This window comes from Podarcis pityusensis (assembly GCF_964106645.2).
Source record: "Podarcis pityusensis genome assembly, chromosome: 10".
Lineage (NCBI taxonomy): Eukaryota > Metazoa > Chordata > Lepidosauria > Squamata > Lacertidae > Podarcis > Podarcis pityusensis.
This window is the reverse complement of record NC_138035.1, coordinates 69,363,134-69,386,310: the sequence shown is the minus strand read 5'-3', so window position 1 is coordinate 69,386,310 and position 23,177 is coordinate 69,363,134. Positions and strand designations below refer to the sequence as shown.

Here is a 23,177-nt window from a genome sequence, read left to right as displayed (position 1 = left end):
ATTTAGGAATTTTGGCTCTTTTCTTTGATCTCTACCCCAGATCCAACTATATCCCCCACTTTCAACAGTGTTTTGCCATATAGAATTGAGGCGAGAGGCTGCTATTGCTGCTATTGAAGCGCTACCAAGTCTGGATCAAAGCCCTGCTGAACATGTAGAGCTAGTAGCGTATTTTAGCCATGGTTTATAAAGCTCTTTAGAGACATACAAAGGTATTAAAGAATGTTAAAGAATGCTAGAACAGATTACGGCAAAAAGAACAAACCTATTTACCTTCACGAAGAACCTCTTATCTGTCCTGGCAGGGTTGTAAGAAGCAAGGTATGCAGCTATTAGTAGGAACTTGGAATAATATGGAAGTTCTACATGAGCATGAGCTGAAAGTCCTAGAAAAAAATTGTGAGACAAAAAAAAGTATGAGTTTGGAAGACTTAAGTTAACCAGTGTTGATCACCACAAACCCCATTTGCTGGAAGAGAATATGTACCCGCATTCCGTGCTGCCTGTTTAGTTTCTTTAAACTGTCGGTGTATTCGCAAATGCATACTGAAGACAATGACTGAATTGCTCCAAATTACAGGGGTATTTTTTGTCAATAATTAACACTACACTATTACTTCTTCACATACCTTTTAGTTGCCCGGCTTCACCATCATCCTGGAGTAATTGTTCCCACTGGGAGCTAAAAGACAATGCAGCTATTTTTAAAAATGCATTTGCCATGCCTAAAAGCAAGACACTTAGACATTTGATTTTTAGAGATGAGTGAGTGCATTTGTGTTACTTTTGAATAAGAATAATTATGCAATTAAACTGTTTAAAAGTATATAGACGATTAACAATGATGTCAGATTATTCTGATTTACATCAGTTCGCCAGACAAAAACAGGCAAAGTAACTTTTATTCTTGGATTTAACATTGGCTAAATCTAACCTAAGGAGTAGTGATGTATGGAAGTGAGAATGGATGCTTTTGAATTATGGTGCTGGATGAGACTCTTGGGAGTCCCATGGACTGCCAGAAGATCAAACCTATCCATTCTGAAGGAAATCAGCCCTGAGGGCTCACTGGAAGGACAGATCCTGACGCTGAGGCTCCAATACTTTGGCCACCTCATGAGAAGAGAAGACTCCCTGGAAAAGACCCTGATGTTGGGAAAGATGGAGGGCACAAGGAGAAGGGGACAACAGAGGACGAGATGGTTGGATAGTGTTCTCAAAGCTACCAACATGAGTTTGACCAAACTGCAGGAGGCAGTGGAAGACTGCCTGGCAGAGGAGTGCCTGGCGTGCTCTGGTCCATGGGGTCACGAAGAGTCGGACACGACTAAACGACTAAACAACAACAACAACATAAGGATGGTGCAACCTGGCCTGCAAGCAACTACTACTACTACTACTACTGATGCCTCATTATAGACCCAGTTTAGGAGTATCAACAGGCAAGTCTCTAGTTCACTTCTCACCAAAACCATAAGTTCATTAAGTGGTCCTAGGTAAGCCATAATCTTCTAGCCTCTCACCTGCATTATGGGGAAATTACTGACCTACCATGTGGGGTAGGTTGTGTAAGCATTGTGTGTGAAATACTTTGATCACTCAAAAAGCACTATATTAAATGCCAACCATATTAAACTGCCTAAAGAAACAATACTAGCTTTAAAACTGTCATGCACAGGGGTAGAATGGGAAAAACCCAAACACAATGCTTCAGTTGCTAGGTAACTCCCCATTCAGGTTCTCTGGTTCCATTTCATTGTTGTATCCAAACTGGATAGGGAATTGTAGCAAGAAGAATGACTCCCACCCCCCCGCAAAAGAAAACACCAAATGATTTCACCTGGGATGGGGAGAGAGGGGGGAACAGAAAGCTAGTCCTCAAGTCTAGGAAACCCCTATTTGTGGCCTGCTGGCCAAAATAGTCACTAAACACAGCAACATTCATGTAAATGAAAAATGGATAAAGGGTTAAGTGTAGGTAAAACAGAATAATATTCTACAATCAGTTAATTACAAAAGACTTGTCCTATGGGGCCGCCTCTCCTGGTATGCCCCACGGAGGACCTTAGCTTCCATGAATAACAACACTTTGGAGGTCCCAAGCCTCAAGGAGGTTAGATTGGTTCCAACTGGGGCCAGGGCCTTTTCAGCACTGGCCCCGACATGGTGGAACGCTCTGTCACAAGAGACCAGGGCCCTGCGGGATTTGACATCTTTCCACAGGGCCTGCACCTGGCCTTCGGCTTAGACTCACTCTGACCCCTTATATGGGATTTGGTATATAAATTTTCCCTTGGCTTTTTTGCTGGCCCATATAGGACCAGCATGGATAGCTGGCTCGGGTGAATATCTGATGTTTCCTCCCTTTATGGTCTTGATTTATGGGCCACTACTAAAATGAGGCTGCATTTTAAGCTATATTCTAATTGTTTGTTGTTGTTTTTCTTTTCTATTACGTTTTATTGTAATTCATATTTGGTGTTAGCTGCCCTGAGCCCAGCCCTGGCCGGAGAGGGGGGGGTATAAAAATTTATTGTTTTTGTTACTATTATTATTATTATCTGTATAGCAAAATGCTAAGTTGTACAATACGATTCTAAAGTGCGTTAAAGTATTGACTTTTTAAAGTAACATAAATATCAATAGAAATCAGTGAAAATTTTAAATATTAATCGCATGAGCTTAGTATCCAGTTATGCTGGATGGTATGGGACGGCGACAAAACCCCTTTCAGACTTCTCCCTGCCATGCTAATCTTCCAGGTACAAGAAGACTTTTTTCCATATACACATTTGCTGCATCTCAGATCACACACCTTCAGCTTAAAGCTCTGCTACGGATTATATAACCTGTCCCCTGCAAACACACACAAATATCCAAAAACCCCTTCTCTCTCTGGAAGAATGAGAAAAGTGAAGAAAATTGATTTAACCAGTCAATCTCACAAATTTCAGTGGGAGAAATTTAAGTACCTCAAATCAAATTGTGTGTATCGCTTAACAAAGGAGTCATTACAATATAGTTTACAAAAGGAACCCAAGCATAAAAATAGAAAACAACCAAAACACATAATTCCTGCATTAAAAAATTATTAATTAAACTAATTAAATAAATAAATCACCCCAAGCACCTCTCCACCAACACACCACACTCATTTGCAGACTTCCCATATCTCATCTAGCAGCACCTTTACCTAACATCTTTATCCTAATGTTCCATTTAGAAACTGACACGTACTGCATTATTTTTCATTTATTGGTAGGCGTAACCTATTTAACAGATTTTTAAAAGCCAGGACATCTGCTTTAGCAGGAAAGACTACCACCTACAGCACCTACTTGACATTTTAGGTAAGCCTTGAGAGGCAGCTTTCTAAAAATAAAGAGGGGGACAATTACCTTGATATTTCCCGCAGGTAAACAGTCTGCATAGCTTTCTTCAAGTGGGATTCAATATTTTTCCAAAGTTTGCGTGTGTCACGTTCACTTGCTGTATCACAAACACAGAAAAGTAGTATTGATTCAAGATGAACTTTGAGAAGTGTTCAGGTGATACACTGGCTCTTGGATTTAATATAGGTTTACAGATTAAAAGGCACATTTCTTTTGAGATTCTGGTACTGATTATGTTCATAACATCAAACTATAGTATAACTGTTATGCTGCAAATGTTGCATAATGGAAAAATGTCTTGATAACGGACCGATGGTTTAGCATGGATATGCATAAGGTAGAACAAACCTCAGCTTATGCACTCTCCCCTCCTATGCAGATGTGTACAATCCGAGAATAACTGGAACTGCAATCATGGAAATTGTAGAGTTGGAAGGGACCACAAGGGTCATCCAGTCCAACTCTTTGTAATACAGGAATCTTTTTGCCCAATGTGGGGCTCAAACCCACAACTCTGAGATCAAGAGTTCCATGCCCTACTGACTGATAATTCTATGTCTTACCTCCATCCTTTTAGCTTAAAAGACTCTTCGGTCCTGCCCTTTCCTTGTTAATCAGGTGCAGACAAAGCACCATCCAATTACCTAACCATTGTTCAAGAGACTGAAATTGCACCATCCCCACCTTCTCACTCATTCTCTCAGGAAAGCATTCCCCTCTCCTTCCTTGGAGATCAGCCCTATGGGTATAACCAATCTTGCTGTTCAGTTTAGCAGAGTCCAAAAAGCACACTGGATCTTCTAACTATGATTAGATGACTGAGCCTGCCCATGACCCCTAAAGTATTGCACACCCCATTTCCAACAATGATTACCAATTGTGGTTTGGGGAATACACATAAGACTAACTCCACAGCAAGCCCCAAAACTGAAAGAGAACGATGCCCAGGTGAGAGAGAAGGCAGGAGGAAGAGTAAATCAGCCCAAGGAGCACTTCTGATTTGTCTAATCATGGTCAGAAACATATAAAGACTCAGAAAGCTTTTTATTGCCTCCTCTCTAGAACCATCCATTATTTATTCATATGAACGAAAAACACTCACCCTTTTGCTGGACCACAGGCTCACAGTACTTGGAAAAATTGAGTGCAGCCTGCAAGACAAGCAGTGGTATAATTGATATCATCCCACATTTTAAATCCTTACATCCCTGGAATTTGAAAAAACCCTGGGACACATTTTAAAAATATCCCACCCCTATCCGAAAAGGAGCTGCAACACCCCTCTCCAACTCTGAAGAGCAGCAGCTTACAATGAAATTGCATGCAGGAGAAATAAAACAAGAAAAGGGTAGATGGATTAGTGGCTGCACAGAGCCATAAAAACAAAATAAATCTTTGGCATGGATAAGCAGGACAGTATAATGCCGTATCTGGTAACCTGAAGGTCCTGAATGCATGTCCATATTTTAAGACAGCAATGGGGAATCTCTTTCAGTACTGGAGCCACATAACTTAGAGGGTAACTTTCCAATGGTCACATGCTGGGAGTGGATGCAACAATGGATATAAATATCTTTGTACAGTAGGTTACAGTCCAGCCACATAAAAGTCAGAAATTTCTATTTGTGTACCTATTCATCTAGGCAACCAAGAGGCATTAGTACATTTCAAGGATGTTCAGACACAGCAACCATGTCTTTCAGAACTTGCTCAGCTGCTGGTGAGAAAGCTACATTATTCCAGCCCCTACATGTTAGTTTTATGTATGCAGATCAATAATGTGGCTTTGTGAAGGCTGCAAGCTCGCTGAGCTTCTCTTTCTTGTCTGCCGAGCCGACAACCTAGCAACCTACACCTGGTTACATACTGAGAAATAGCACAGAATCCACATGCTATGTTATATAGGACATTCTAAGAATTCCAAAGCCAGCATCAAAAGCACTATGACACCACATTCATTATGAAAGCACCAAAGAGATCCCTTACTAGATGTCGGAGCTCCTTCAGGTCCCTGCAGACAGGATAGAAAACGCCAAGCAGAATATTTATATATGCAGCATAAAAATCAAAAGAATACTCCGGAGGATGGTCATGGGACAGAATCTTTTGCAGGTGTCCTGTTTAAATAAAGAGCATTGAAAAACAAAAAGCTGATGAGCACATCATAGAATTGTTCTCAGGCTAAAAATTATGCAGAGAACAAACAATGTTTGCACACTTTAGATATACAGTTATACTTCAGCAGGAAACACCCCTTTCTTCCAGAGGGCCTGTAATCCCCTCCTGGCAATTCAGCACTGAACACCTTTTAATCAGCTCTGGAAAATCCAGTAGTAAGGAGTCTCCAACGTGAAAGAACAGTGATTGTCAAAATCACCATGTCTGGTTTCTGTTAGGATATTTCCGTTACACCTTAAAAGGGAGCAGGATGTTTGTGTCACAGCATGCGTATTTCCTGTTCACAGGATGTTTCTGTTGTGTCTATGCTTTCGTTTTCTCTCTGTATCTGAGACACTGAAGCAGGCAGTCATGTTTTCTCTTTGTTCTGACCAACGCTGAATAAAGTTGTAAATATGCTCTCCTGAGTGCATCTTTCGCTATGCGAACTCTGCTGATAGAGCGTGCATCAGCTCTGGAATGTGGCAAGCTATTTCTGGAGCTCATGTCACTAATTGCTGATACTGTTTCAAGGGAGATCGATGGATCGTCCGGAGGCGACGTGGAGTCATGATGGACTTTGTCTCCCTGGCAGTATCCCAACAGTTTCAGGGGGAAGCTTACATGTTTCCAGTCATGCCTCTTCAAGATAAAGGCACACACTTTCGGACTCAGTCAGCTGTGAGTACAACAATAAAACCTAAACAAACTTTAAGTACCCTAAATCAGGCATTTTTAATCAGACCAAACTCCAAGTTGCCCCTTCTGATCAATTTCTCTTTCAGGCCCAGATTTCAGGGTAAGAACAAGTTCTCCATTTCAAATTTGACCCGAGTTGTTAATTCAGTGTAGGTATTGAACTACAGAAAAACATGCACTTTTATGGATTCCAGCTTTAGTCAATACATATTTATAATTTCCAGCTGTCCTATTGTGATATTTAGGGCTGCTTTCATAAGTCATCGTGCTGCTATGTGTGCCCTAATCATTATGCTATATACCAACCTTAGTTGTTCATTAATTACATAGTATTTTGTTCATAGCTATATTTTTCTGTATTGCTATTTGTAACACTAATGCATTTTAATGCAATCCTTACTGCGTCAATCTTCATCAGTATCTGAATTTAAGAATCTGTGACAAGGCAACAAACAGACCTACTGTTTACTCTTATGCTTAGGACCTAGTTTAGAACACCAGGAGAGGTGATTTTTTCTTTTCTTCTCAGCTCCATCCCACCCAACCATGAGCATAAAAAGCTCTTTTATATAAAAAGCATTTTGCTGGTGACCAGTTCTGGTAGCTACAACAGTGCTGAAAACTTGGTAATGTGATATGCACTTAAAGATAAAGAATTCCAAGATTTTGAGGTTTAACTAGCAACATAATTTCTCTCTCACAATGAGTTAGAACCAGCTCTGGATTTCACCATCCTTTTCATAAAACCAGGTTAATTCTCTCAAACCAGGAGTTCTTAATTCCTTTGACTGCAAGGGGTGTGATGTATACACACATACAGAAAATAAAGGTACTAATTATTCGTTCTTCAAAAAGTAGATGTTAAACATCATCCCAGCGCCCATCAAATCTAGTATTCTGTTTGCATCCAAGAGTAACTAGCCAGTTCCCTTTGGAAACTTGGAAGCATGTTGTGGAGAGAAGGTAGCTTTCCCTTGTAGGTTTGCCTCCAGCATCTGATACTCAGGTATACAGCTTCCATTGACAGAGATTTCGTTTAGCTATTATGTTTAATAGCCACGAACAACCCAAAATAAGTGTATTGTGTTACCTATGCTGTAGTCCGGAAAAAACAACGGCAATGGTTCAAGGCATCCTGTAGCTGGACGAAGCAGCTCCCACACAATTTCACTAAGAAGGACCACAGTCACATTTCTCTCCGTCTGGAGGACAGGGGTTGGGGAGGGGAGAGAGGGAAAAGGTGACCTTGTAGCTACGTTTTTCGTCACAGAAAAACTTGTGAAGTTTCTTTCTAATTGAAACAAACTCATCTGATTCAGCATTTTACTGCAAATTATTTGCATAATCATAAGACCGTAAGCAGCCTAATCAAGCAGCTAATACATCTGCATTTTTAAAAAATCCAGTTCTATTGCTGTGCACTATGGCATTTAAGCTAAATAGGGCTGCACATCTTAATTGTCAGGAAGGAGGCTTGTGTTTGCTTGAAAAAGCTTGACTCTTAAATTATTAAAATCTTAGTAAGATAAACGGACAGTCCATCTGTTGGTCAGTTGCTTTCAGAACATGCCTATGAGCTCAATTGAGACATAGAATTGTCAGTCTTCAAATCACTGCTCCCTCCTTTCTTGAGCAAGTTCCCTACAGCAGCATGTTCCTAGGATTGTAGCTTGAAAATGAGGGACACAGCATCTGAATTGAGACTTCCTTATCATAGAATCACAGAGTTGGAAGTGACCCTGAGGACCATCTAGTCCAGTGTTAACCAAACTTGGCCCTCCAGCTGTTTTGGGACTACAATTCCCATCATCCCTGACTACTGGTCCTGTTAGCTAGGGATGATGGGAGTTGTAGTCCAAAAACAGCTGGAGGGCAAAGTTTGGCCACCACTGATCTAGTCCAACCCTCTACTTCTGAGCAGACATATATAGGATTCTAGCCTCAGTTTCTTTGAATTTACTACCCTACACAGTTTCTAACAATACGGATTCGAAGGCATCAGTTTACACTAAGGGCAACTCCACTGACAACCAGAAGACCAGGAATCTAGGCTTCTATAATGAAATCAAATCCATACGGCTTCAGGAACTATAAATGCAGATTTATAAGTGTTTTCACCTATGGAATCAGAGGTGCCAATTGCCCTTCAGGCCTGAATTATTTGGAGGGAGAGAAAATTTGTCTCTTCCCTCACAAGATACTCAAGGAGCTTTACAGACATATAATAAAGTGAGGGAGGCAAAGGCTTTTTAATACCTTTTAACTTACCTACCAAGATTTTAAGGCACTTGTCCTAATCTAGCAGCTGAGTATCACATGAAAACAAAAGCATTTCCCATTAAGAGAACAGTTTATGCTTTCAAATCTCACCTTCCATAGCACACAATATGATCTTGCTACATATATCAGTTTCTGAATCAAGATCAATTAGCTTTCCAAGCCTCTTTTGCACATCACTATTGTTCACCATCACACAAAAAATGATAGCTGTGTAGCCATCCTTCCCAAGAGAAGCACCAGGAATTTTCCAACAAGTTGATCTCTAATTATTCTCCTGGTAGGAGAGTTAAGGAGTCTTGTTTGTTTTTCACAATACTCCTTGGCTCCTACCTACTGGCAAGATATAAGAATCATGCACTATGCTTCTCTAATCCACTTGAATTGCTGCAAAAGCCAGCATCAATCCAAAGCAAAACACATTTCTTCCCTGCAGTCGAAGTCTCACATTTGTTACAGTCACATTTGTTACAGTTCATCAGATTATTGCAAAAGAAACACATGAAAGTGCCAAAGCAAGCAACACGCGCATTCTCCATTCCAGTGTGCTACCAAGATTAATGCACATCTACAAAAAATGATCAGTACCGTTTATCAGGTTCCTGCATGCACGGGAAACTGGCAGGAAGAGCAACCCTGAACTAGCATTTCAAATGCTCTAGGAGCATATCGTTAACCTCCCTGTCCCAGAAAACAAAAGCAAGGTAAGCTGTAACAAGCAACATGAAACATCTACTTTACACAACATAATTCCAAAGTAGAAAGGGGACAATGATGATTCCCTTGTCTCCAACACTGGACCATTGTACACATCACAATGGTTATTGGTTTACTGTGAATGAACAGAAGGCTCCAGTATTGCTCCTCCCATAGCACAAGTGGGAGCCAGCTGTTTTATAGAATGCAGCTGGGGAATGAAGAGACCCATTCCAAAAGAAAAAGTTAGTTTCTTCAAGCTGTGGTGGGTAAGGATGCCTCCAGGTGAGCAAGAAAGCAGTGTCCTGTAACTGGAAGAGGGATGGTACTTCTTTCTTTCTTAATGCCCCAGAGTTCCACTGAATAGTGGATTCACCGTATTTCACTGCAGAAATTGGCTCATTGAACCTACATAGTACATACTGGAAATTTGTTTTATAAGAACCGCTAAAGTGAAGTCGCTCAATAAGGATTCCTTGGTCAATTTACTTACCAGTTCTTGTAGTCTAAGGAAACCTGGCAAGAGGTTTGTTTCTAGTTCCCTCAGCTGCTCTGCTTTATCCAAAACCTTTAAAACCAAAGAGACATTTTATTACACAAAAGTAACTCATAAGCAATTTAAAACATTTGAATTACTTAAGTCCACTGATTTCCAGTGAGGCTACTCTGAGTAGGATTAATGTTGGTTATCACTTTATATATGAACATGGGATCCTAATCCAAATAGGAAAACGCAGTGGTGGATGAATAGACAGCAGGAGAGTGGGACTGAATGTGGTGGGGTAGAATTAAGAGTGACAGAGGTCAGCTGAAAAGGATAGTTAGGGAGTAGGACAGAGTTAGAGGAGCTGAAAGCTAAACAGACTAAGAATAATCAGGGAGAATTAAACTGTTAAAGAGAATTGTTATGCTAAAACTATGTGTTCCTATCAAATTACCAATAGAACTAGATATTATTTTCCACAAATAAATATATTTACAGAGTTCTACAATTAAGGAGGGTGACCTGAGGAAGACTACATTAGGAGATTTCACTCCACACAGTGCATTTTAATCACAGAGACAAGTTTACAAAAGGCTCTCTATACATTAATAGGTAGTGGCAGCAAATTATTTGGAGGGCTATTAAGGGATGTTTGTACTCGATGGGCCACCTAAACAAATTATGCATTCATTTATTTCTCTGCAACAAAATGTATATACCAAATGATTACAATAAAAACTCTAGGTGGGCCTTAAAGATAAAGGCAAACACTTTATACAGAACTTTACGTACGCCATCTAAGTAATCCTTTTAGCAACGCTGTCAAGGAATAGCATGCAAAATGTCCCAGGTTCAATCCCTGGCAGCTCCAGGTAGGACTGGGAATGTTCTCTGGTTGAAACCTTGGAGAGCAGCTTTGTCTCTAGTACAGACAATAGAGAGCAACTTCCTATATTCCTGCTCTTTCTATGACTGCCATACTGAGATTGGGGGCGGTGTGTGTGTGTGTGTGTGTGTGTGTGTGTGTGTAATGGCTTGGCTAAGGCCACCTGGTGGATTCAACAGGGAAAAGGTCACATTAACTGATATGCTACACCAGCTCTTATGTGTTAAAGATAACTAGACTGATGAATTGCAATTCCAAACACAGGAGAGAAAAAACACGAAGGACACATTGTTCTCAACGCAGGTATAAACACAAAGTTTTATTGGCACCATCCTTCACCGGGGAAAATGAATCATTTTGAGCCTCATGATTAATCATGATTGTTCAGTACCTGTTCTTGGATTAAGAGAAGCATTTAGAAGCCACTGAAGAGACCATCCATTTATCTTAATTTTCACCGAATTAATTGAGGCTGAAATATCTTAGGCTATTTACGAATGAAACGAAATAGCATAGATTAGTTTTGCCAGCTTGTGCTACCAGAACGCAAGTTCTTCCATCAATCTCCATTTAAACCGCCCCATAATAAATCCAAAGACACAGGTTAATTCACATAAACTGATTTCTCCCCCACTCTTGTCTATTTTCATGCACAGCAGAATGAAATGCTCTAATTTAACACTTAATTGTTCTGATTTACCAACATCTTACCCAATAAAATTGATCATTCTGCAATATTTAATGTCCTGCCCTAGTATTTTATTATCTATTTTCAAGTAATTTCAAATATTACGATAAGCAACATTATTAATTCCCAAAAATTGGTTCTAAAACCAGTTAAATCAAGGGTTGCCCCACTGTAACATGCTCATCTGACAGCAGTAATCTTTCAGAATCTCACACCACATTTTTAGCACTTAACTATGCTCATTTTATGAGCATAAATTTTATGCTCATTTTATGGTGCTGGAGGAGACTCTTGAGAGTCCTATGGACTGCAAGAAGATCAAACCTATCCATTCTGAAGGAAATCAGCCCTGAGGGCTCACTGGAAGGACAGATCCTGAAGCTGAGGCTCCAATACTTTGGCCACCTCATGAGAAGAGAAGACTCCCTGGAAAAGACCCTGATGTTGGGAAAGATTGAGGGCACAAGGAGAAGGGGATGACAGAGGACGAGATGGTTGGATAGTGTTCTGGAAGCTACCAGCATGAGTTTGACCAAACCGTGGGAGGCAGTTTTCAGACAGGAGTGCCTGGCGTGCTCTCGTCCAGGGGGTCACGAAGAGTCAGACACAACTAAACGACAAAACAACAACAAATGCTCATTTTTCCTGAAGAAAATGGAGGAGGTCCTTTGATGTACTTTGTTTAAATGCATAAAGATACTGTACATTTAAGTAAGCATTTCCTTGACTTCCCACTTGGCACTAATTCTTACGCTAGAAGGGTGGGAGTCTTCAATGTAGGAAGATCTCTTCCACCAATAGCAACTGTCTGAATACCGAACAAGATGACATGGGTCCTTCTCTGCTGGGCAATGATTGGGTGTGAAGAACCCATACAATTGGCCACGCCCACCTGGTGCTTATTTTCAGCAGCAGTATGGGATTTTTGCACCAGGAAGCAGTAAAGGGGAAGTCTCCCTTGAAAATAAGGAATTACTTTACTTTCTACCATCCACTCACCTTGTCGCTACTACCAGCATTATTTTTGATAACATACACCCAAGAGACAGTCAGAAAACACAATGTCAAATTCACTACCTCTGAATTCAAAGAAATTAAGTGAGCCAAAGATGTTGGGCGCACTCACTAACTTTTTTGGCTGTTTATTTAAACAGCAGACTTGCCTGCCATATCACAAACAGCCGTAGAAACATGCCTCAGTTTCAACAGTAATTTACCATGTGGAATATGGTGCTTCTGGCTTGAGAAACTATTGTTGAAAAACTCCCTTGAAGGTCCATGGTTCCTTGGAAAATGGCCAGAACTAACTACAGGCTAATTCATATTTATAGGTGCCACCTCGTAAGTGTCCCACACGAGTAGTGTGGAGCGGCCATCAGGCAGTCCTGATTGTGAAATTTGCCACCTAACGTACAGAGTGTGAACATGGCCGCGGCAATCTATGCAATCCTGCAATTGGGCAACTCATTGGAGCCATGTGTGCAGCTTCCAGAAGGTGGCACCAGCTTTACATGCGAGCTCTTCTCAGCCAGTCACAATAGGATTGCTCTTAACGTGAGCCAGTCTTCAACTTAATGTACACAGCCTTTTTCATCTTAGCCTTCAGCCAAACGCCAGGGCAAACACCTGTCTCAAATTTTTTGGGGAAAAGCACTCGGGTTTGGGACTTTGGTGAGCCTGTAATGGCAAGAAGCAGGGCAGCCACGAAGAATACCTCCCTTATGTGCATTAGCCAACCATCTCCCTTACAACCAGTTTAGAGCTACAAAACCTGGGTTTAAATATCAAAGCAGGACTGCAGGATCATGTACATATCCTCTTCCCTGATAAGCACATTCTCACAGTATAGGAGCAAAGCCAGGTCAACTTTAACCTCCTTTGAAGACATTCACATAAACCACGGAAGAGGATCAGAAGGAAAGCACAACAGGAGGGGTAGAGTGTATACAATCCCGCAGCCCACTCCCAAAACCAGAGATCAACCATAGGCCTGAACAGAGCCTTAGGAACAAAGGAAACTGCCTTATACCAGGTCAGACCAATTTTCTCCCTAGCCTAATACTGTCTGCTCTGGCCAGAAGTGACTCTCCAGGATATCAGGCAGAGATCTTTTGTATCAGTTGTGGTCCTTTTAACTGGAGCTACCCAGGATTGAATCTAAGAACTTCTCTATGCAAAATATGTATTCTGTCGCTAAGCTACGAAGTCCAATATTATTTTCACTGGAGATCAGTGTGACAGAAATCAGGGGGCTCATACCCACATAAGCATACATAAGTTTGCAGCCATAAGGGCACAAAACATGACAGTAAAGCCATAGTATAATTACAAAAGTCAGGAGTTAATCCACCATTATAATAGCCAATGTTTAATAGGTATCTGAACGTGTTTCAAAACGTATTCACAGATTTTTATTAGACTCCAGGATGGACAGTGTACTAGTAGCTTGCTGAATAGAACACCAAAGGAGATAATGTGGGGTAGGGTGGCGGTGAAGTTACAAGTTGCTCAAAATTAACATAAAATTTTCAGTGTGATATTACTTTCTCAGTTTTCCTCAGAGGTTCAGAATGAGATCTTTCTCTTGAAAGGAATTCATCTATTCCCACTGTGTATCCATTAACGAGTGTTTCTGCATTAACTATTTTTCATACAAAGTAGTACAATAATCTTTCACCCACATTTCCTTTCTCCTCCATCTACTCTTCACAGACTATGTAGAATTATGTTGCCCAATTAATTTTTCATCGCTCTAGTTATACGTACACACTACATTATTTATTCAAGTGCGCTTAAAGCTTTTACAACAAAAACCCCAGATTTTCATCTTGCCCCTAGACTATAAGATTCATAAAATTAACAGCCTGTTATTCAAAGGAGCTAATTCCCCTCCCCAAACCACAAACTTTATGCTAGCCTACCCAAACCTTCCCATTTACATTAGCTGCCCCACTTAATAGCGTTATAGTACAAACCCTTCAGTAACAGTTAGTTGGTTGTCTGAGTTGATAATGTTTGTAAATATGAGATTGCTCAATCAGAAGATCACAATGGTGGACAAACGTTTCTAAAAGGCACCACCACTTCCATTCTAATATACAGCTGCAGTAAAGTTTTGGATGTGTTCTAGGCTGTATTCTTAGTTCACGTTAGGCGATGGAGAGGTCAAACTGGCCAGAACAGTGTCCTACATGAATGGGCACCTTAGAGCTAGAGTGAGCAGAAGTTGGATCTCTGGATGCAATGAAGCTGACCAGCAAGAATTTCTGACTCCCAGTTGCTCAACAAACAAAATGGATTCCACAATCCTGAATTCAGCCCAGTGCTGACCTAGAGCATGACTCCTGCAATATGTGGGATGTTCCTTAACAAGCAAGACAGTGCAGGAAAAGTTTTGGTTGGATGAAAATTTTCCCTTCCAGTGCCAAAGGAAGACAACCTCTGGGTCTAACACAAAACATTAAGGTAAGAATGGGAAATCTATTTAATTTCCATTGCCAACAGAAGCTTCAACAGTCTTGAAAGCTGCTACTGAACTCATAAAGCAGTTGGGTTTTGTTTAAGTTGTGAAGAAACTTCCTAAATGGATGGTGGCAATGTATAGAAAACACTTTAAAAAGTAGTTGAACTTGTCTGCTCTATCTAAAGAACAATCTTCCTAAATTCTAAAATTACTGAAGATGATCTCAAGCTAGCTATAAAAAACCCTGAAAACCAATAAAACATCAGGCGTAGATGGGTTTTCTTAAAATTTCTACAAGAAGTTTAAAGAACTTACGGGAGGAAGAGGAAGCCCACCTGCCCCTGCCAAGGAGACGGGCCTGCTTCAGTCGCCTTAGCAACTGCCTTCTTCCTCCTCCCCACCTCCTTTACGAAACTGTAAAACACCATCATATTGCTGGCGGTGTATTACAATGTTGGAAAGCAGATATCACCCAGCCCTAAACCCAAATGACCTTTCAAACTTACCACATACAAAGTTTGTTTCTGCAGATCAGGTGTCATAGTTGCCTGCTTAAATAAACGTATGAAATCGTTGAACGTATCACAGAATGGAAGAGGATATTCTTCCTTAGAGGAAAGGCTTTGTAACTGTCTCAAAATTTCTTCTAGAAGTAGTCTTGAAGTGAAACATTCAACACAGTTCACAAACACATGAGGCAGCTAAGGAGAAAGAAAATCGCATTAATGCTGTTACAAGAATTTGCAGAAAATACCACCAGCAGGTTTTTTTTTTTGTTTTGCTTTTTTAAAAAAAGAAAAAACCAACAACCTGAGAGATTCATTCACATTTCTTGACATAATTACTTCTCAATGAGGATTGCTTGCTAACAAACATGCAAGTATTTCAGTACTAAATATTGAATGATTGGACTTCATGTATGAAGACGAAATAATTATTACATTTGTTGCCATTTCAATGTATTCTACACACAGTGGGAAGTTCATGAAAGTGAATCCAATAAACAACTACAGTGGACCCTCGGGTTATGTTACCTTCGGGTAACGTAACTTTCGGGTTGCGAATGCAGCAAACCTGGATGTGTATACTTCTGGGTTTCGCCGCGCGCGCATGTGCAAAAGCACTCTGCGCATGCTCAATTGCACCCCGCGCATGCGCAAGAAGGGCACCTCCGGTTACGAAGCTTTTGGGATACGGCCGGGCCTACGGAATGGATCCCATTCGTAACCAGTATTATACAATGTCAACCACAAATTCACTACCTCTCCCTCTAGCTGTAAACAAGGTTAGAGAAAGTTAAGGAGAACATGGCACAAAAGCAGCAGCAACATTATCTGATAGGCCCCCAAATGAGGACCATAGAGCATCACAGGGCAAGTTGAGAGATGTTAAAACGCACAATATGACCCATCCGAAACATTACAAATACTTAATACGGATTGTTAAGATATGGTTTAAGCACAGCATGAAGCTGAAACCAGTAAGTTTTTTCTTAGTTCACTCTTGTTCTGAAGAGTTAGCCCTTGTCTTATCATTCATGTCACCTCAACCCCACATGGATCATCAACAGGGCCAGCACAAGACATATTGATGCCTGAGGCACAGTAGCATTTGACTCTCCCCTCCCAAGGCCACTCAAAGTCAATCAAGTTATTTTGGCACCTAAGGCAGAAAAGCTCACAAGGGCCTCTCCTACTTCCTGCCAGTAGAAATACAACAATAATAAATTAAATAACTAACCATCTGCTGCCCTTTCATGACAGACAAAATAAATTACCACCTTCAGGTATGCCTAATGATAGGGTTGGACATGTACTGTCACTATAGCCAGTACCTGACATTGCCAGAGGCAGGGCAAATATAGAAATACAACAGCACTAAGTTACAGCTGATTTGTAGGGGCAAACAGAGCTTTGCTTCCTTGTATTCATTGCTGCATAAGCCTAGGCCCGATGTATCAAGTTATCTGGGGACAGTCAAGAATGGTTTTCTTGAGGAAACAGGAAAGATGAACAAACTGATGGTTTCAGAGGATTTTTTAAAACAAAACTTGAAAGCATTTCCCAATATACAGTTTGAATCCATTATTCTTCTTACCTCTAAGGTTTTCAGAAGAGTCTGCATCACATAAGTCTTCCCACTGGATGTGTGTCCATAGATAAAAAGGGATGGGAAGCTCAAATGCTGACGCTGGACAAAAATTATATATATATATATTTAGTGTTTGTTTTATTTCTTTTCTTTTAAAGCACACTGGCCTTTCTTCAATCAAAAGATGTACAGAACTTTGACTCATCAAGTTTTTGGCTAGATGAAAAGTTGAAGAATGAAGGGTTCGCTAAAAATGCAGCAACTAAGATCCACCAGGACAGCTTATCCCTTTGATTTTATAATCCATCAAAATACAAGGAAGTTCGGTTCAAAAGAATGACTGGCCTGAAGCCCAGCACTGAAACTCCCAAGACATTACAAGTCAAGAGACTGGCCTGTTTGGTAACAGTACCCAAGGCTCCATGACAGAAAGGCTTTAATATGGAGCATACGGATAGCTTTTCAAAAACATCATTGTGACAGTTTGTAATTGTAAGCTGCTTCGAAAGCCAATTGCAGCTAAAGGCAAGAAACAAATACAATAAACTTGTTGAGTCATAGGCCATGTTCATTAACATTAACAGTAAGTCATTAACAGTAAGTCAAGAACCTTGGCTTGAGTCATAGGCCATGTTCATTAACATTAACAGTAAGTCAAGAACCTTGGCTGAATTAGCCATACTGTGCGCAAGCTACGTAATGGTGCATGCAGCCCAATCACTCGCTTCACACAAGCAGGTAAACGTACTAGTTAGAAGACAACTTCTGAACCCAAGTGCTGGGAGGGCAACTGCTTGGGTGCTGGGAAGGGCGCCAGGGCTATGAGGGGATTGATAAAGCAGAGAGTCTGTGTGCAGATGTTTTGTGTGCTTGTGCTTACTGAAAGGGATGGGTGGTTTTTTTCAATATATGCAGTGAAGGGACTGGGCTGAGTGAAACAGTTTTGGGGTGATCTTCCCATTAACATGGTTTCTAAGAAATGGCTTTGTGATCTGGAGTTCCTAGGTGAGTTACTTGTCTTTTAGCCTCACTAGTGACCAGCTATGCCCACCACAGTGGCCGTTTTGTGAATGGGCCTGCCCCCACCATGGCAGCCAATACAATTTTGCAGAACTCCAACTGTGCTTGCATGCTCTGCAAAATTGGAGACACCAGAACTAAATAGAGAATGCTTTTTCAGTATGTGGTTAAATACCTTCAAAGAGAAAATAAGTCAATGATTTGCAATTCTGAGGTCCTGGCACTTAACTGCATAATCTCTCTCTCTCGCTCCCTCTTCTTAGCAAGAAACTTGCTTACTTTTTTTTCAAGTTACAGAAAGAGTTGCATATCCAAACCATTGATTATTAAGTCAAGTTCTTTCTTCTTAACCATTTTTAAATATTTTCTGGAAATTGTTCTGGGTTGCTTTTCCAGTCCATAAGCTATTGCACTGAGCCATCTGAGACTGAGAAAGTCTTAGATGTACTGCATGATGTACTGCAAATACAGCAAAATGATAATTGTACAGGTTCATAAACTTACATGCTGACAAGCGATTCATGATGGTAACAAGAGGAAGAAGGGCGATTCCAAATGAATCAATCTGAAACCCTCATTGGAATTCATAGTTTCATTGTTCATCCAATCTTTAATCAATAAACACTTTACCTATGGTAGGGCAGCTGGTCTGAACACACTTATCACTCATACAAAAAAACTTCTTTAGTGATGTATATGCACATCTGTACTAAATTCTTCCAATCCTTCCATGTAAAAAAAGCTGACTGCAAAATTCCAGGGTATCACATGTACAGATGTATGGATGTACGTCCATTCATTGCTGTGCACACCCAAGGAGGAGACAGGATGATGAGTGGCTACTGTCCCACCTCACATACAGATTTGCTAAATCTGATATTGTGTACACAGGCCCCACAATGAGTAGTTTTTTAAACAATGAAATTTCAAATTCAATCAAATTATGTATCACTTCACACAGAAGGGGTCTTGAAACGATTTACAAAGCCCTACAGAACAAAATCGATTAAAATGAAGCAAAAATACAGCTGTTCACCCACAACAAAAACCACCCAACATAAACATGTGACCTCCTGCCACCTTGTCAAAGGTTCTGTTTCAGTAAGGTATCATTCATTCTCTGCAACACTATTTAAAGCAAATAACTGCATATTGGCAATTTTCAACACATCAAAAGTTATTTTAATTCTTGAGGGCAATATAAACACTCAACAAGGAAAAAGCAACACCACACACTGCTTGGGAATGAAGCAAAAGAAAAACAGGGGGAAAATCTATTTTGAAGATACAATTCTACCTGTAGCCATGTTCCTGTAGCAACTGTTCAGACACAAGTATATTGTACACAGTGATAATTTTAAAGATAAACTGGTTAAAGAAAGAGTATAAACCGATAAAAATGTTTCTGGAATGAACACCATTTGAATAACTATTACATCCACGTCTTTCCGTTAACTAAGTTCAAGCTAAATGCCTGGGTAGACCAACAAGTGTTGCAATGTTTCCTGAAGGCAGGGTTGAAAAATTCATTCTTCAGGGATTACTAGGAGAATCCCTGGAAATTACTGAGATAATCAAAATCATCTCCATGGTTGAAAAATGTAACCTTTCATTTAAAAACAATCTGCACGTCTAGCACTCATGCTGAATACATCAGTACAGCAAGCTTCAGAAGACTGTCAGGCAAAATTAAATGCCGCAGCAGACTGCCGACATCAATTTCCATACCGTGAACCAAATGACACATTATTCTCCTTAACGGCTTGTTGGGATATTATATTTAATTACAGATAAAGGTAACAACTTCAACTATGCCACAGCCCATATTAATCAATGCAGGAGTTGCTGCTTATATAAGACAGGAGAGGGGAATAGCAGAGTATTACCCTCACAGTTTCTGCTTGAAGCGATGCTCTTCCCGTTATTAACATAAGCCAAATAATGTTTGTGTTTAAAAAAGACATTTTGCATAAAGAATGAGCTGTGAGCCAAGAATTCCCCACTTCATATCTCACCTATCATGAATCCATACATAGGCCACTATCTTTTTGGCAGTATGCCCCATTTGAAATACGAGGATAATGTTGCCCTACTTAGCATAGCTTTATAAGGAGATTAACATTCTGCAAGTAAGTTAGAAAGCACTACATGAAGATAGCTCTTTGTATAACAATTTGCTTGCCAAGGAAAGCATGCATTTCACGGAAGTCCCATACACTGTAAAAAAACCTGGAACGTGTTCTAACACCACAGGTGATGTGGAGTAGTGGTCAGGCACACTGGGCTTTACCATTTCTAATCTGAACTGAGAAGGCATCCTAGAACGAACACAGCATAGTACCTACAGCACAGGAAAAAGGTCAGTGCAGTGGAACTTCAGTTTTCAAATGTCTCCATTGACAAACGTTTTGATTTTCAAACGTCGTAAACCCGGAAGTAAATGCTTCAGTTTTTGAACACTTTTCGGAAGTCGTACATGCCACGTTTTGAGCTTTCAGTATTGTTTTTTCCATTTTGAGGCTTCTGTATTGAGTTTTTGGTTTTCAAACGTTTCAGAACTCGAGCAGTCTTCCAGAACAGATTACGTTCGAAAACCGAGGTCCCACTGCCTTTCAGGAAATCTTGGTCCACTGATAACTTTTTTTCAAATTAAGGAATTCCTGGTAACCATCGAGATACCACAAAGTCTCCACAAACACAGCTGGGGATACAGAGATACTGTATGTGGAGTACTTAAGGAACAGCGCTACATAAATAGTACGCATTATTCCCTAATTACCTATTCAGATAAATAAATGTCAAAAGAAGGCCTTGTTTGTACATTAGAATTTAACAGAATCACTACTGAGTTTTGTATGGCAACCTTTAAAAAAAAGGGGAAAAAAGGCCTGACTAGTCTACATTTTCTTGTAAACTCCTACTGGTAGCCAGGGGAAGAAAAGCAGCAATACAAAACTGATACATTAAAAACAACCATAACTGCATTTCTTTGCACTTAAGAGAGACGTGCATGAGTTAATCCTTTGTGTTATGAAAAAACACATGTGGTTAATTCAGGTATGTATCTCTGAGTTCAAAGAACTCCTAAAAGACATGCTAAGATAATAGTAAAGACTTGCTAAAGGCCACAGAGACCTTCAGTTAAAGTAAAATTTGAACCTAGGCCTTCCTGGGCCAACTGTGGTATATCCACTTCAGCTTTACTACCTGTCAGGAGCAAAAAACAAAAGCAAAACACTGTTTTCCTGTCCAGTAAGAAGCATCTTGCCTGAAAAGCAGACTTTGAATAAAAAAAATAAGGCCAAGTATCTTAAAGGGCAATTAGAAAAAGAAAATTAGAAAGTGCTACCTCTCCGAAGATTGATAACAAGGTGGACACTTGAGATTCCCGAAAAAGCACCAAGCTTTCCAAGCGAAGTAACGTCGCTTCTGGATATTCTGGATGTTTGAAAACAGGCATTTTAACTTCTGTCTCTGTGTCTTGCAACTTCCAGGATTGCGAGGTGGGCAGGTCTGTTAAGGGAAACATGAAGCGACAAACTGATTCTCACGTTATAATAATAATAATAATAATAATAATATCTTTATTGTCATTGCCCCCTTCGGGGCATACTGTTTCAGCAGCAGTAATAATAATAATAATAATAATAATAACTGAAGTAAACACTGCAGCCCAACCAATCGTCCACCTGAAGCCCAAGATGACCGCGGTCTGGGCCATAGTAAAAAAATTAAAATAAATGTGAGATCATCCCCACTAATTTGTAGCCAGGTATTTGTGGCTTGGATGTCGATTTTAACGATAAGACCATGTGCAAAGAAGCAGCTAACACTTGAAAGTCGCTCCTAACGGGCACTAAATATCGACCACAGCGGTAACAAGCAGCACACCTGCCCGCCACGTTATATTTTTTTTGGGGGGGGGGGGAGAAGGGGTTTGGCGGCAACTTCACCCCCACCAAGATGCATTTTGTTTCAGGAATTGCAAGAAAGTGAGTCTGAAGTAAGGTCTCCCAGTGAGTAAGCCCTGTTGTTCTGCTTCTGTGGAAGGAAGAGCCAGGCAGGTCGCTTGGAGCCGGACCCAGGCGCCCAAATATTTACCTGAGCTCTCCCTTAAACCGCCAAATTCGCCCTCGCCCGCTCCGACCCGCTGAGCATGCGCGGCAAAGCGACACGCACCTCCTACCATCGCTAAGGCGCAGGCGCACCGCGCGTTGGTTGGGGTTGTTTAATAAAATAAACATGCGCAGTAGCAGCCGATGAAGTCCTTAGAGGGCACTTTCCGGTGCCCTTACTTTGGACGGGTGCTTTTCCTCCCCACGGGCTGCAGGGGGAGCGCGAGAGAGGAAGGCAAACCAAAACGAAAGCGACGGCTGGAAGCAAAGCGGGAGGGAGCGCGCAATGTCTTTGGGTATAAAAGCAACTGGAGAAGGGATGGGCAGCAATATCAGCCTGGTGCTCCCACCCCAGCCTGGTGTCCAGTGCCCGCTGCGGGGAAGCCCCCCACTACGGAGAGGACGCGCCAGTGTGGCAAACCTATATTTAAGACCGGCCTTTTGAGACACTTGACATAAATTGCCATTTTACTGTTCGCGGTGCATTTGCACAACCGGACGCCTTCACCTGCCCCAGATGCAACAAAACATGCCCCTCTCGTATTGCTCTCTGCAGCCACAGCAAGAGCTGTAACTCGCCAACGGTTTGACTTCACCCCCAAAGATGCACCCCACCCATAGCTGTCAACTTTCAGAAAATAAGGGATCAGCAGCCTCACCTGTCCCGGGGACAGTCCACGGGATATCTAACAATCCGGGATAGCAGCGGGAAACAGCGCTGGAATAAGGGAATTTCCCGCAAAAAAAGGGAAGGTTGACAGCTATGACCCCACCGTCTCCAGAGATGGATGGGTGCCAACCAACATTACTGCTCATTCAATCCCAGGTGGGTTTAACTAGATGCCCTTATTTATTAGCTCTGCTGCTGGAAATGAGACACAGCTTTTCCTGTGTGCACTCAGTTCTGAACAGCTTTACTCCCAAGTAATAAGTGGGTTTATGAATGCAGCTTAACCCTGGAACTGTAAGGAAACAACAACATCGAACTCAGCGACTGAGTTCGTATACTCCAGTTTATAGATATTCTCCCCAGGGACATCTGCATCTGTTTTATTTGCAACACTTGTCTGCCAAGCAGCATGAACAGGAATAATCTCGTGGATCGCCTTGTGAAGTATTCCCTAGGCATCATCGTAAGCATCATAAGGTTGTTTTTCAAAGCATCACTCGGCTATTTTCATATCAAATATAAACAGCTCCCTCCCCCCA

At 41.0% G+C, this 23,177-nt stretch overlaps 1 protein-coding gene across 2 annotated transcripts in view; it reads right to left on the bottom strand.

Moving 5' to 3' along the window:
• ORC5 (origin recognition complex subunit 5) overlaps nucleotides 1-22,068 on the bottom strand; it is a 65,789-nt gene extending 43,721 nt beyond the window's left edge. For both annotated transcript variants that reach the window (XR_013991156.1, XM_081023723.1), the window contains exons 1-11: nucleotides 21,955-22,068; nucleotides 21,203-21,366; nucleotides 16,840-16,932; nucleotides 15,249-15,443; nucleotides 9,715-9,789; nucleotides 7,339-7,450; nucleotides 5,379-5,509; nucleotides 4,495-4,543; nucleotides 3,399-3,489; nucleotides 630-682; nucleotides 274-386 (exon numbers count right to left, since the gene is read on the bottom strand). Coding sequence is in view for 1 of the 2 variants with exons in the window: in XM_081023723.1 (XP_080879849.1) it covers nucleotides 274-386; nucleotides 630-682; nucleotides 3,399-3,489; nucleotides 4,495-4,543; nucleotides 5,379-5,509; nucleotides 7,339-7,450; nucleotides 9,715-9,789; nucleotides 15,249-15,443; nucleotides 16,840-16,932; nucleotides 21,203-21,366; nucleotides 21,955-22,042 (1,164 nt within the window). In the remaining variant the exon portion in view is untranslated. The remainder of the gene's footprint in view (nucleotides 1-273; nucleotides 387-629; nucleotides 683-3,398; nucleotides 3,490-4,494; nucleotides 4,544-5,378; nucleotides 5,510-7,338; nucleotides 7,451-9,714; nucleotides 9,790-15,248; nucleotides 15,444-16,839; nucleotides 16,933-21,202; nucleotides 21,367-21,954) is intronic.
• Nucleotides 22,069-23,177: the final 1,109 nt, after the last annotated feature.